General features: G+C 53.8%; 2 protein-coding genes across 4 annotated transcripts in view; both read right to left on the bottom strand.

Moving 5' to 3' along the window:
• Nucleotides 1-691: 691 nt before the first annotated feature.
• On the bottom strand, nt 692-6,318 carry NRN1L (neuritin 1 like). Its single transcript, XM_067302947.1, has 3 exons — nt 6,197-6,318; nt 1,798-1,957; nt 692-1,630 (listed from the first exon to the last, which is right to left on the bottom strand). The coding sequence occupies exons 1-3, from the start codon at nt 6,252-6,254 to the stop codon at nt 1,357-1,359; spliced, it is 492 nt and encodes a 163-aa protein (XP_067159048.1). The 5' UTR covers nt 6,255-6,318; the 3' UTR covers nt 692-1,356.
• Nucleotides 6,319-7,256: 938 nt separating this feature from the next.
• Nucleotides 7,257-13,222, bottom strand: part of EDC4 (enhancer of mRNA decapping 4) — a 39,959-nt gene continuing 33,993 nt past the window's right edge. For 2 of the 3 annotated variants that reach the window (XM_067302813.1, XM_067302812.1), the window contains 4 exons: nt 12,022-12,208; nt 10,532-10,751; nt 9,628-9,791; nt 7,257-8,274 (listed from right to left, as the gene is read on the bottom strand). In XM_067302813.1, coding sequence (XP_067158914.1) covers nt 8,082-8,274; nt 9,628-9,791; nt 10,532-10,751; nt 12,022-12,208 — 764 coding nt within the window. In that variant the 3' untranslated portion in view covers nt 7,257-8,081. Of the gene's footprint in view, nt 8,275-9,627; nt 9,792-10,531; nt 11,113-12,021; nt 12,209-13,222 lie in introns of those variants that run through there. The other variant, XM_067302815.1, reaches the window with a different exon arrangement.

The raw sequence follows: 13,222 nt of genomic DNA on the forward strand, positions 1-13,222 counted from the left end.
CATGGGGTGGGGGAGGTCCTGGCTGCTGATGCCAGTGCAGGCATGAACATGGGCTCTGGCTTCCTGGGGTTTGGCGCAGGCTGAGGCACAGGCATGCCTGATGCGGGTGCCTCGGTGGCATCCCCAGTCCGAGGGTTCCCCATGGCTGAGAGTTCCGGCTCACGCAAGTAAAAAGGCAAATTAATTACATTATGGGCCAGCCTCACCGGAAAGCCAAGCCAAAATCCCAGCAAAGCCCTTAATACCCTTTGAGAGGGAATGAAAAATCCCTGGTAATGCCTGGGTGTGTGCCCTGTGGCCAGCCCAGCCAGCTCGCATTACCTGAGTAGCTTTTTTGCTGCCTCCCAGCAACTCTCCACCCCCCCCCACACACACCCTGGGCCTGGGTACCCTCGGGTGTCCTGCAGAGCTGCCAGGGGACACCCTGGGGGGACACCCAAATGCCACCCTGAGCCCTGTGACTTCCCAGATGTGGGGCTGCAGAGCCTCCCCTCCCATACACTTGCTCTTTTCACAGCCTCTCCTGTCCCACCACCCTATGGATCAGGCAAAGGAGCCCCTGCCCTGGACACCTGGGTCCAAGGAAGCTTTTCCCATCCTTCCTCCCTGCAGCAGTGTCCAAAGCCCTAGGGAGCAAAAAGGGGGCTTGGGGAAGGGTGTGAGGTGGACCCAAAGCAGAGGGAGACTGGAGAAATGTAAAAGCATCTTTTAATATAAATATAAATACATCTGAAGGGATCCAGGAGAGAAAGACAACTATGCCCTCACAAGACGGTCCTGGTGTTGGGCACAACGTGGGCACTGAGGCCACAGGGGATAAGGGACCAAGGGGGCTGGGTTCACCTTGTGGAGGGATGGCGAGGGACTGAGCTGCTGGCAGTGAGCCCCACCAGGGGCAAGGGCCACCACACGGCCTCCCCCCTCCCCGGTCCCTCAGTTGCATCGGAGCCGTCCCTGGTAGCACTAGGGCCACAAGGAGGAGGGAGCCCAAAACAGCCCTGGGAATAGGTCTGGCTCTGCAGGTTGGGTACAGCCTTTGTCCCTCAGGACAGGGCTCCAGCATGCGGAGTCCCTGGCTCCAAGCATGGTATGGCAGAGCTGACAGACATCCCTAGAAGCAGTGGCACTTGAAGAAGAGGCTGCCTGAAATGCCACCATCCCCCTGAGCTGCCTCAGCTCGGTGCTGGCAGTGAGGGCTGTGAGGTGGGTGGCAAGGCAATGACCCCACCACAGGCCCTAGTGCTCAGGCCTCCCTGCCACAATGGAGGTGGTGCTCCTGGACCCTCATCCTCAAACAGATCCTGGGGTTGTCCCGAGCCGGGCTGGGCAGAAAGGGGTCCCAGTACTGCCGCAGGGCTAGACCCAGCGCGCCAGCAATGGCAGTGCTAGCAAGGGCAGGAGGCTGAGGTACATGGGGGTGGCTGAGCCCCGCAGCGTCTCCTGGTTGGTCTCGGCAGCCGGCGAGCCCCGGGCGCTGTCCAGATGGGCCCGGGCGCTGCATAGCTCATGCAGGTTTCCCTGGAACTGGATCTTGCGGGACTCTTCACGCAGCGACTCCCAGATGGCAGCTGCCTCCTCGGGGCAGCTCGACAGGACCCCGCTGGCACAGGCATGAAAGTCATCCCAGGACCTGGGGGGAGACAAGAATGTGTGGGAGTCCATCAGCCACAAGGAACCTCCATCTCTGCCCCAGGCCAGCCCCGCAGTGAGGCAAGCATCCCACTGCCGCGCAAGCTTGTGGTGGCTCCTGCAAGCATGGGGCAGCCGGGGCTGCATCAGGGCCCGTGGCCCACTCACTTGCAGATGGTGTCCAGCTCCTGCACCTCCTGACTGCTCTCCTCCTCCTGCTGCTGGACACTCTGCACCATGCTGTCCCCCAGGCTGATGAGGCAGCCAGCGAAGCCCTTGTAGATGGTGTCGCACTTCCCTGCCATGCTCACGGGCTCCTGGGTCATGACTGCAGAGGGGACAGAAAAGCCAGAGCTGAGCCTGCCCTCTGGACCCCCCAGCTGGTCATACCAGTGACACAAAGCCAGCCCCCAGCTTTACCCGGCTGCAGGGAGACCCATGCACCAGCCAGGTCTCTGGGGTTCCTCTGCAGCATGGATTCATCCTGCTGTGGGGATGCTCAGTGTCTAGCTGCAGTGCCTGCAGCCCTGGAACTCCACATGATGTGGGAGGCCCCCCCCTGTATCCTCAGGGCTGTCCCTATGCAAAGTTCCCATCCTACCCCATGCCATGCAGGGCGGCTGCAATCACCCACCACCAGGTACATGTGGGGAGGGTGACACCGGGCTTCGAAATACTGTTAGCTGGGTGAGGGTCCACAACACCCCTTTCACATCCCTCCAGGCTCCTTGGCATCCTCTCCCCAAGTGCTCACTGCCAAGCAGGCTGAGTGACAGGGCAGGGAGGGGGAACCCAAGCCATTCTCGTACACAGCCTGAGCCAGGCCATACAGTCAGAAACATCCAGGATGGCGAGGTGGTAAAAACTGCCCCTCATTGGCCATGAAACCTGCAAAAACCCACATAAGAGCCAGCAGGAAGAGGAAAATGAGGAAGCAAGGTGACCACGGGAGACAGGAGGCAATTGCATCCGCTTCCAAAGCACAGTGTCATTAGGGGACTGGGATGCTTGCATGAGGGGTCTTGACATGCAGAAGTGACTATCACATAGTCAGTGCAGTGAAAACCCAACTGGGCCCTGAGGGCTAAAAGCAAAACTGCTCTGGCTTGGCCAGGTTGTAAACTTTCCAGGTCTCTGCGGGCTGGTAGCGGTAGGGGCTGTGCTGCTACAAACGTGAACTCATTGCTGCTGGGCAACAGGGCGCACACTCACTCTGGCTGGGCTAAACCATCCCGGGCAAGGGGTCCTGAAGGTAATGGAGCCAGAAAACAACTCTAAAATGGAGCCAGCACAGCTAATGTGAAAGGACTGTGAGCCCTTCTCAAGCCCAACCACCAACTCCACAAAGAGGTAATTAATGCTCTGTAATTACCACTGGCAAATGAATTTATCCCCCTCAGCCTGCTCCCGACAGAAGGAAGCAAGAAGTGAAATAACTAAAATATGTAATTTTTTTAGGGGGAAAAAAGCAGCTGTTGTTGGGAGGCCCTAAGCAGTGGTATTCACATCCATGCATGGAGGAAGAGCTAGTTTCTTCGAAGCCCTCAGAATTAAATGTTCCTCTGACTGAGTCTTCGCTCCTGGCCTGGGAGAAGAATGTGGCACAATCTGATGATCCTGCAAGTGATACTGCCATTAGCTGTACCCAAATGGCAGCATGATGGCCCACTTTGCTTCGGGCCTCCCAGGATCTCTCCAGAGCCATCTGTCCAGCCTTTTTATCCCTGAACAGCAAAGATTAATTTGTGACTACAACAAAGAAAAGCAAAGACTTGACTAGCTAAGCAAGCTGGAGTCCCTGCTCTAACAGCAACCTTCACAAAAGGGAAAAAGGGGGGAAAAGGGGGGGGGAAAGGGGAGGGGAAGGGGGGGGAGGGGCACAAGTGCAACTCCAGCTGATTCACCCTGGGAAGCACCAGTTCCCTACTGTGCTCTGCAAGGGATAAACTGAAGAGAACGGCCAAACCCTGATGCTGGCTGCAGGACAGCAGATGAAGGGGCATATCTGGGACTAGTGCTAGTGCTTCCACAGCCAGGAGAAACCGAAAAAGCACTGTTGTGCGGCTGGGCTGCTTGGAAGTGCTGAGTGCTTGACTCAGCTCTGCCCTGGGTGTCCTGCACAGCAGGATGGTGGTGGATCTGCCACCATGGACAGTGTGGAGCTGGGGGAGTCACCTGATGCCTCTGCTTCCCTCTCCCACTTCCGGGGTCCAGGGGGTAGCCCCACAGAGCAGGAGCTCAGAGGGTCATGGAGGTTTCTGGCGCCAGGGCAGACCCAAGCCACTTTGGTTTTAACCTGCATAATGATGACGGGCCAGATCCAGCAAGGAAAAATCAAGGAACAAGTGAACCTACATTGCCCCAGCACCAAGTTGTGGGGGCCCAGACCAGAGTGGGGTCCCCCCACATGTGTAACACTCCCACAGCAGGTTCACTCCCAGACCCACCAAGTCATTCTGGCAGGATGGTGGCAGGACTAGGACATCACATCAGGACAGACACCGAGGCGGGCTTGCAGGTTCCGTCTCCAGCCCCTCAGCAGGGACTGGCCCACTCAGGCTCACAATAACCTGGAAGCTGATATAGGGGGACAGTGGGCACCATGCCGGGACAGGCAGAAATGGAAAAATCTGCTGACACTGCAGTGCCCACAGTGGCTCCCAGGGAAGCCACCAGCTCTGCACTGATCAGCCAAGGAGGTACAGCTGTCACCAGAGGGACACAGATATCCGGGGCTACATCACAGGAATCATGAGACTGTCAGAAATGCCATGCATGGTGTGCTTAGGGGCTTTGTAAGTTGAAGATGGCTAAAAAGGCATGAGAAAAGTCCCACTGGAAGCCCTGCCATCTGGAGCGGGAAACCAGAGGGTTGTCAGGCGGAAAAGAGTCCCCAAAGACAGCCAAAAGCAGTCTGGCAACTACAAAGGAAGCCAGGAGGTCTCCAGGGAGCCTTGTGACGTGTCGATGGCATCCCATGTCTGTTCCCCTGGAGCAAGGCCCTGAACAAGGCGGCTGCAGCCGAGACCAGAGCAGGGTCAAGTCTGAAATGTCAGCCCGTTGTGCAGAACAACAGATATTCACAAAAACAGGAAACCCTGATAGTATCACCAAGAAAAGCCTCTGGTGCCAGGTATATACCAGCCACATGGGTCACCAATATCACAGGTGTCAACATAATAAACAGGATCTGTTGCTCTTCTTTCAGGTCAGCTGAGCAATAAGCACATCAGACCAACCCCAAGGACACCAGTCCTGGGAAAGCTGCTGAATAGCAGGGCCAGGCTGGCAGGTGCAGAGACGCCTTCTATCAGCCAGCCAGAGGGGCATCTCATGGTCCCTGCCATGCTGTGTGAGCTGGGTTTTGGCCTCCCAGTCTAACACCTCAGCCTGAGTGTTCCTCTCCACCCCACTCCCTTGCTGTGAGGTCGGACTGGGCAAGAGGGCAGGATCAGCAGGAAGGAGAAACCAGGAGCGCAAATCAGCTCTGCTACCCTGCAGCAAAACCACAAGGCACAAACTTGCTCCCAGCTCCGGCAGCGTCATACAACAGCAGTGGTACCCAGGAAGAGCCCCAAGGGAAACACAGATGGAGCCCAGGATGCTGCAGAGCATCACTAGCTTCCAAGCAAGCACTGATGCAGCTGTCCCACCTCTGGGGAAGGGCCTAAATCATTCACTAGCCCCAGGTCCGGTGGTCCCCATGCTCCACTCTCAGCACAGCACCAGACTCCCAGCTCCATGTGCCCCTCTTCAGGGCAAGAGCACCAATTGGATAACGCTGTGCCTGGAGCCAGACAGCTTCCTTCCTCAGCTCTAGAAGGAGCGGGAGAACATGGAGACAGCACGCTGGCACAGGAGAGGTGCGGGATTTGCCTGCTTTAGTGGCTCCAGCCCACGGGAGTTGCCAGGGTGTATTCCAGGCCTCTGGTGAAGGAAGGTGGAGGTGTGGGGGGGAAGCAGCTAGGAGCACAGGGTGCTGGCAGGAAGGGCTGGCTTGGGGTCACCGGTCTGGGCAGGAGGGCCAGAGGTGCAAACCCAACCTCAGCTCAGGGATTGTCCTGGTCTGAGCAGACAGGCACCAGGGCAATGGTACAAAGCTACTTTCCTCCATCTCCAGCACTGAGACAGAGTGATCATTTCAGCCCCGCACAGCCATGAGCACCCCGCTGTACTTGGAAAGCCACCGAGGCAGGCTGCTCCCCGGGGCTGGGGTGGGACAGGACCACGGGCCCTGCAACACTGGGGAGGCAAACGGGCATCTGGGAGGCAGCAAAGCCGGAGGTAGCCAGGGGGCCCCGGTCCCGGCCGGAGGGATGTTCCCGCCCACAAGTCTATCCCAGCCCCGCGGCGCGTCGGGGAAAGCCCAGGGCTGCTCGCTCCGCAGCCGCCGCCGCCCCGGAGGCTCTGCCCCGGGTCCGCCGGCGGGGAGGCAGTTCAGGCTCTCCGGAGGAAGAGCTGCCCGGGACTGCGGTCTGAGCCGCGGCGACCGGAGAGCCCCGGAGCCGTCCCGCAGTCCGGGCACGGAGCGGGCCCGCCCTTCCCGGCCCGCCGTGGAGGCACTCACCGAGGTGCAGGAGCAGCGGGCACACGACGCCCAGCAGCCCCCAGCAGCCGCAGCTCATGGTGCGGACGCCGCCGCCGCCGCCGCGCCGTGTGCGCCGCACTCCGCAGCCGCCGGGAGCCCCAGCCTCGCCGCCCCGCCCCGGGCCCGGCCCCGGCCCCGCCGCCCCGCCCCCGGCCCGCCCCGGCCTCGCTCGGAGCTCCCCCAGCCGGCGGCGAGCCCGCTTCCTGCTCGGGCCCGGCCGCAAGTTCGCCTCAAACGCGGCTTCCCGCGCAGCAGCGGGAGGCCCGGCCCGGCCCAGCTGCGCGCTGGCCCCGGGTCGGCGGGGAGGGCCGGGAGGGCGGCTGCGCAGGGCGGAGAGCGCATGCAGCCCCGGGTAGAGCACGGCCAGCACTTGGCCGCCGGGGAGGTGCGAGGCACAGGGCAAGGGGTGCCCAGCTTGCTGCCAGGAGAGGCACAGGGCATGGGACCGGGGGGGGGGGGGGGGCGCAGGGATGCTCCTACCAGAAGAAGGGGAACCTTTTCTGTATGTGCTGCTCACAGCCTGGGAAGGAGAAACTTCTGCCATTTCCCTATCCCCTGTTCTCCACCTGGTGATCCCTCACATCTCTTCTAACACTGGCTCAGGCCAAGGAGACCCCTGAGTTTGCCTGGTTTCAAAGGCATCACAGGCCCTGCCAGTCAATGCTTGGTCAATGCTGGCTTATCCTGAGGATAAGCCAGTAATGGGGAAGGGAAAGAGGCTTTCAGAACAGCAGGAGATGCGCTGTGCTGCGAAAGCAGGAATTAGCGACTTTCTGCTGACAACAAAGCACCACCTCTAACAGAGCATCCCAGCTCTCCTGGGAATGAAAGACACTTTTACTAACACACAACAGCTCAAGCACCAACTTAGGGGCTTCCCCAGGGGCAGGCCTGGGACAGAGGGCATCTTGCCCCTTCGCCTCAAGCTCCAGACCAGAGAGCTCTCCAAGTCACTTCACATGCTCCAGCAGTGGACCTGTTCCAAAAGCCTTGCCGCCTCCCTCCTCCAGAAGAACAGAAGCAACTCCAGCAATTTGTTTTTCTCAAAAAAGTTGTTTGTTGTTTATTGAATTCTTCTTAATGTTATTTCAAAAAAAATTCAATTTTTAGATAAGAAGAAAAACCCTGGTGTAAAATCAAAACTAAGGGAAACATCTGATCCATGGACATGCTCCAATACAAACAGAACCAAAGGCCCTGAGGGGCTCTTGTAGCTTGCTGCTTCCTGACCATTCCAATCCAGAGCACCTCCGCAGCTTGCTCCAGAACCAGAAAAACATGCATGCGCAGCCCCATTGCCCATATCTGCCTGCACTGTGTGAGAGCAGCTGTGGCAGTGCAGATCTGGAGTTAGATAAAAACCCCTCTTCTTCCTTGGCTGATATCCTTCCACCTACCCATCCCACCAGGGAGCACCTCCCTCTGAAGAGGGTTTCCAACTCCTTGACTAAGGTACAGGTACAAGTTTCTTGTCAACAAGGAGCGCACGTCCCTACAGCCCTCTTGCTCAGGCTCAGTGCACACCTTCCTTCTCTGCTCATGGCCACAGACTCCAAACTAATGGGGTAAGAAATCCACTGGCTTCTGCTGAATGCAACCTGGACTGCCAGCTAGGCCTCAGGAACGGATGGGCAGGTGAAGAGGAGACTTAACTCTCAAAATGAGGCTGTTCAGGAAAATAAGCCAAGTGAGTGTTCAGTGATTATTTGGGACTATACACAGATGGCGTTTGCCTTAGAGACATCACACACATGTTGATAGATTTCCTGGCAAGAGCTCTTAACACAAGCCATACATGGTTAGTTACTACTGGATCTGCTGGGTGGGCTTCCGTGGGAGCAGCCCACAAGATACCGAGGTTCTCCTAGGTCATGCCAGGGGTGACCAGGCCCTGAAGCATAATCATGAGGCGACGGGCAGGTTTGCTCAGCGTGTTGTGGGGTTCCACCTGCAGGAACTGGAAGAGCTTCTGCCGCACCTGGTTCATGACAGACCCCATGTGGTCTCGGGTAATGGGGTCACTGTGGTCCAGGTGCATCACTGCTTCCTCCAAGTAACTGAAGGAGAGAGACCAGGTTTAGAGCCAAACTCGACATGTGATCCCAGTCCAATTCAGTTCATTTTAGCGCTGAAGACATAAAATTCTGTCCCCCATCTAACCACACTCAGTGCAGTAAGTTCAGCCATTAGAAAATAATGTTACTGACTTCTGGCAGAGTCCAGCTATACCTTCTTCAACGTGTAAGGGTCCAGTCTGCAGACATGCAACACAGCCTGGCTGCCTGAACCAAGTCGGCACAACAGCAAGCTAGAACTCCCTGGAGGGAGGGAGATGGTACTTGGCCACAGGCTGTGCCTGGTCAGAGTTGTGTAAATACTTTCTTTGATGGCTTTTTAGCATAAGCAGAATTAGTTATTTATTTGACAGTAAAAATACTTTCAGCAGTGAGTTTATTTCATGTAGGGATATATTTAAGGTCTGCTTCCAATATAACTATGCCTGTGCAAGAAGGGAATGGGAAGAGCAAGAATTTTACCAACAAACCTTTCTTAAGTTCAGATAAGCCATAAATTTTCAAATCATAGCCTGAAAGTAAGCCCATGTTGTCACTGCAAGAGATATTCACTAACTGGCCAGCTTGAACTCAACAACAGTGGCTTTAACTCTGATTACCAGCTCTTCTGTAACTCAAAGTCTTTTTCCAGCTTTTTCTAGCTTGAGCTGCCTTCCCCCCATGCTAAACTGAGTTAAAAACTGGATTTAAGACATTTTCCATGAAAGCCGTGGTCAAAAACTTCAGGCAACTTAACAAGTTAGTTTTTCAAGACAGATAATAGGGCTTTGACTCAAAACCTAAAAGTGTCCATGGTAAGTACCAGCACAGTCACTATTTTGTCACATGAGCTTTGCTTAGAGCATCTAACAGAGGCTTCTTCCAGAAGCTCCTGCTGCCACCTCGCACTGAACCTCTCTGGCAGTCATGATGAGAAACTGCTAGCACAAAGTCCAGTAACAGATTAAGAATCAAGGGCAGAGCAAAGTTGCTCTGGATATTACGCTATCCAGGGACGATGACACTATCTCTCCTTCTACCTCCACATGGGAATTGCTCCTTGGTTACATGGTATTGCTGCACAGACTGCAAACAATATTTAGAGACTACGAGACCAGGAGTTAACAACATCTACAGCTAGGAACCTATTTATTTCTACCTCTGGGCAGCAAAGCTTTCTGTGGCAATGCCTAGATCTTCTTCCAGGTCTTAACAGTTTGTTCAGATGCCAATAACAGGCCAAACAAGTTCTAACCTTTGTCGAAGCACCACCTTCCACTTACATGTAGTGAATTTAAAGCCAGAGCCAGGAATGTGCCTGCATAGGTTCAAATTTGGCTCTGTGATCATACTCACTTCAATTTCAGTTCCGTACGAGTACCCAAATCCGAGGAGAGCTGCTGAATGAGAGACAGGAGCACAGGCTGGGACAGTGGGCATGGATGCTGGCCAAACACTTGCTGAGGATCCACAGTCTCACAGACATACAGGACCAGATTGAGATCAGCTGCTGTTAGAGCCTGCAAGGAAGATACAGCTAGAAATGCAGAGGAAACAACAGACAGGTGAGGGACACAGGACAGAGCACAAGATAGCTGTCTGCTTGGGGACAGCTCAATGGCTTACCAACCTCCTCTGGGAGCAGAGGGCTCTGCAACCCATGCTGTACATGCAAGCAGAACAGTGTTTAGGCTGTCAAAGGACACCTCTGTTTGTTCTAAACTGAAGGGAGGTAACAGACCACAACCAGAAACAGGAGCAGGCTACAGTCAGCATGGACCAGGGCCATGTTTGGACTCCCCTGCCAGTTCACTGGCACAGCATCACTACCTCTTAGCAGTGGAGTTTGTCTGCAACAGCTCAAATGATCTGCCAACATATTTAGCGGCAAAGACAGGGTCAGGACTCATCTGGTACATCTGCCTGGAGAGGCTTATGAAGCTGTTGCTCTTCAGGGGTATGCCATGTGCCACTGTTGATGGCAAAACAATCTGGCTTACTCTGAAGTAACCTAGGAGCACTGACAAGGTATCAGCAAGAAAGAAGAAACTTAAATGCCATGCAGTCATGGAACTTGCATGACTGTGGCCTGACCTGCACGAGGGTACAACTGCACCCCTTGAACAGTCTGCAGCCAGAGGTCTTTTCAGCCTGCTCCTGTATGAGTTGTTGTGGGACTATGTCCACACCTCAGGAAGCCCTTCTCCCCAGTGCATCCCCCAGCAAAGCAGTGAGGCTTTTTGCAAGGAAGCCTGTGTACCTGCTGGAAAGCTTGATTGAGGTGTCCCTGCTGCAGCAGCTGAAGGATGTGAGTTTGCTGAGACTGGAAGTCCAGATGAGTAGAGGGGATTGGAGTCCCTGCCGCTGAGCGCATTGCCTGGACAATGCTTGAGGTGACAGCTGCTTGCTGCTCCTTCATAGCCAAGCTCACTTCTCCTTTAATGACTCTCTGCACCTGGGCCAGAATAGACTCCTGCATGCTAAAAAAACAAAAAAACAAAAAACCAAAAACAGCAAAAAACCCACACACCCAAAGCATCTTTGAAAATGAAGAGCTGAGGGACTACATTGCTCAAAGCTTTTATCAGTGAGAAAGAACACAGGCTTGTTTATTTTAGTTTGGCTTCCAAAGGGTTCATACAAATTGCTGAGGCGCAGGCATCTAGAACAAGTTGCGCAGGGAAGCTCTATGGCCAACAACACACAGTCCCAGGGGTGTATGCCGACGGTGCTGGGATTCTTTGTGAGAAAGGGATGTTCCACAGAGCTAATTCTCTCCAGTTTTTAAAATCTTCACTGAATCTGGCTTCCAAGCAAGGCTACTAGGCTCTCCATTCATCCCTGAATGGACACAAATTTCTACATCAACTATATGCAGTTTCCCAGTCTGCACATAACACCTTTAAAATAAGAACAACCTCCCTCCCTGAGCCTGTAACCTCTCCATAGATGGCTAATTCAGAGTGCAGGCTCTGTCACTGTATGTTTCCCCAGGACAGGATCCTCCCCTCTTACAAGGGTACAAAGGATCAAACCTGCCCTACTGCAGCAGAGTTAGAATAGCAAAACTTCCCTGTGTACAGCCCATGCAATGAGACTGGCATTGGTCTGGTATGTTTCCTGGTGAGTCTGGTCTGCGTTGAAGACTCCTAACACACACTGACATATGTTATAACAGCTTAAAATAGAGAGGGGCATTCTGCCCTGCAGCCAGTCACCAGCTTCATGGTGTCAATGTGCTGAAAGTACTGCTGGGATTCTGTCCCAAAACCAGGATGGCCAAGCACAAATTACTGTAGAACAGGTGGGAGGACAGAATAGCCTGCAGAAATGGTTTGTATGCATAAGGACACACAGTAAAGAGGAAAAACCTAGCAGAGACCCAAAAATCATTTTGGAATAGGGAGGCTAGGCAGACTCGAGTGTGCTTTTGGTTTGCATTAGGTCCTCTCATCCTCCCAAAATGCACATGAGACGGTCAGTTTGAAAAGCAGGGCCCAAGCTCCCATATGCAGCAGAGATTCAGCTGGTCATTAGAAGTATTTTGTGACCTTTGTTTTGTGCCTCATTGGGCAGCAGTTATACCAGCCCACATGCTTTTTTGTCATACTGTGCAAACAAGGCTTACAAGCAGCCCTATAGCACTTGTGGTAAAGGGTTTGCTGCCACAAGCGAGCAGGGAGAGGTTTTGTCATGCACACGTACACCTCTCACTGACATCTCTTTCAACAAACCCAGCTGCCAACTTACTTGCCCACAATAATATGCAGCTGATGCTGCACCTCAGCATGGACACTGGCTGCAATGGTGGAAGCCAGCTGCTCAGTGGTGCTCTGGAAGGTGCTGATGAGCTGTCGAAGCTGATTCAGCAGCGGGTCCCGGGCCTCCTGTTCTCGTGCCTTCTTGTTCTTCATGTGAGTCTCAAGCTGCTGGATATCTGCAACAACCAAAGAGTTTCCCAGGAAGACGTTCATGCCATCGGTGCTGTGGAGATGGTCAGGGCACAGATCCAGCTGCCAGGCTCTACACATTCTCCAGCAGGATCAATTACTTAGCAAGTGTTCAAGAGCAGGAGAGCAGGGAGCAGAATGCACAAGCCTTGCTTTAGACTGTGTTACACATTAACCTAGAAACCCTGCTCCCAGCCTCTCCATCAGAGTATTATATGACACAGCGATAAAGCCAAGGGTTCTTTTGTGACAGATTCTTTACAGGGACTGTTTGTTCAGGGCAAGATAAAGATGGGGGTGAGGGTATTTCATACACAGTATGGGTTATGATCTGCATTAGTGACAGAGTTGAATGTCAATAAAATCACTAAGAGAAAAGAGGAGGTACATTTCCGACAAGAAGCAGTGTCTGCAGATCAAAAAGTTGTATTTTAAAATATTTTATGAACTGGCCTGATCAAAAGGCAGAAGAAAAAAAAAGTTTTAGGTACTTGTAGCAGCCCTGGGAGACCTGTTGGGGGTGGGGGGGAGTGTACAAAATAAACAGTAGCTGGATACAATCCGCAGATCTAGGGACAAAAGAAGTCCCTGTGCCAGCAAGGAACCTTCTCCAGTTCTATTACATCTCTGAGAGGATGGACCATCTGTAGGAGTGCTACCTTCTCCACACTTCATTCTCCTGATGTCAGGATGGGACAGTCCTACAGCTGGGCTTCACTACTCAGAGATGAAAGCAAAGGGCCACAGAAGTAAGAAAAGTATTTTGCTGCACAGTCTACAAAGACCAAAGGTGTATCCCTGTTCTTATATCAGCCCCTACAAAGACCTCCTCTCTTCTCCTTCTGTTTCTGAAGCATGAAAAGGAGTATATTTTCAGACCATGAAGAAGGGCTAAGAGATTAAACAGCTACCAATGAAACTCTGAAAGGCAAAGGCATCAAGCAAAGGCCATCTTGTCAGCCAGTAACACAAATATGCTGTGGAGAGAAAACACAGAAAAG

Source organism: Apteryx mantelli, chromosome 10 (assembly GCF_036417845.1).
Source record: "Apteryx mantelli isolate bAptMan1 chromosome 10, bAptMan1.hap1, whole genome shotgun sequence".
In the NCBI taxonomy this organism is placed as follows: domain Eukaryota; kingdom Metazoa; phylum Chordata; class Aves; order Apterygiformes; family Apterygidae; genus Apteryx; species Apteryx mantelli.

What these genes read in the sequence shown, in the direction of transcription:
- NRN1L (XM_067302947.1), bottom strand. Translation starts at nt 6,254, where the DNA reads ATGAGCTGCGGCTGCTGGGGGCTGCTGGGCGTCGTGTGCCCGCTGCTC. An exon ending in CCCGCTGCTCCTGCACCTCG is followed by an intron (nt 1,958 to 6,196) that starts GTGAGTGCCTCC and finishes TCCCCTCTGCAG; the next exon opens with TCATGACCCAGGAGCCCGTG. An exon ending in GAGCTGGACACCATCTGCAA is followed by an intron (nt 1,631 to 1,797) that starts GTGAGTGGGCCA and finishes GTCTCCCCCCAG; the next exon opens with GTCCTGGGATGACTTTCATG.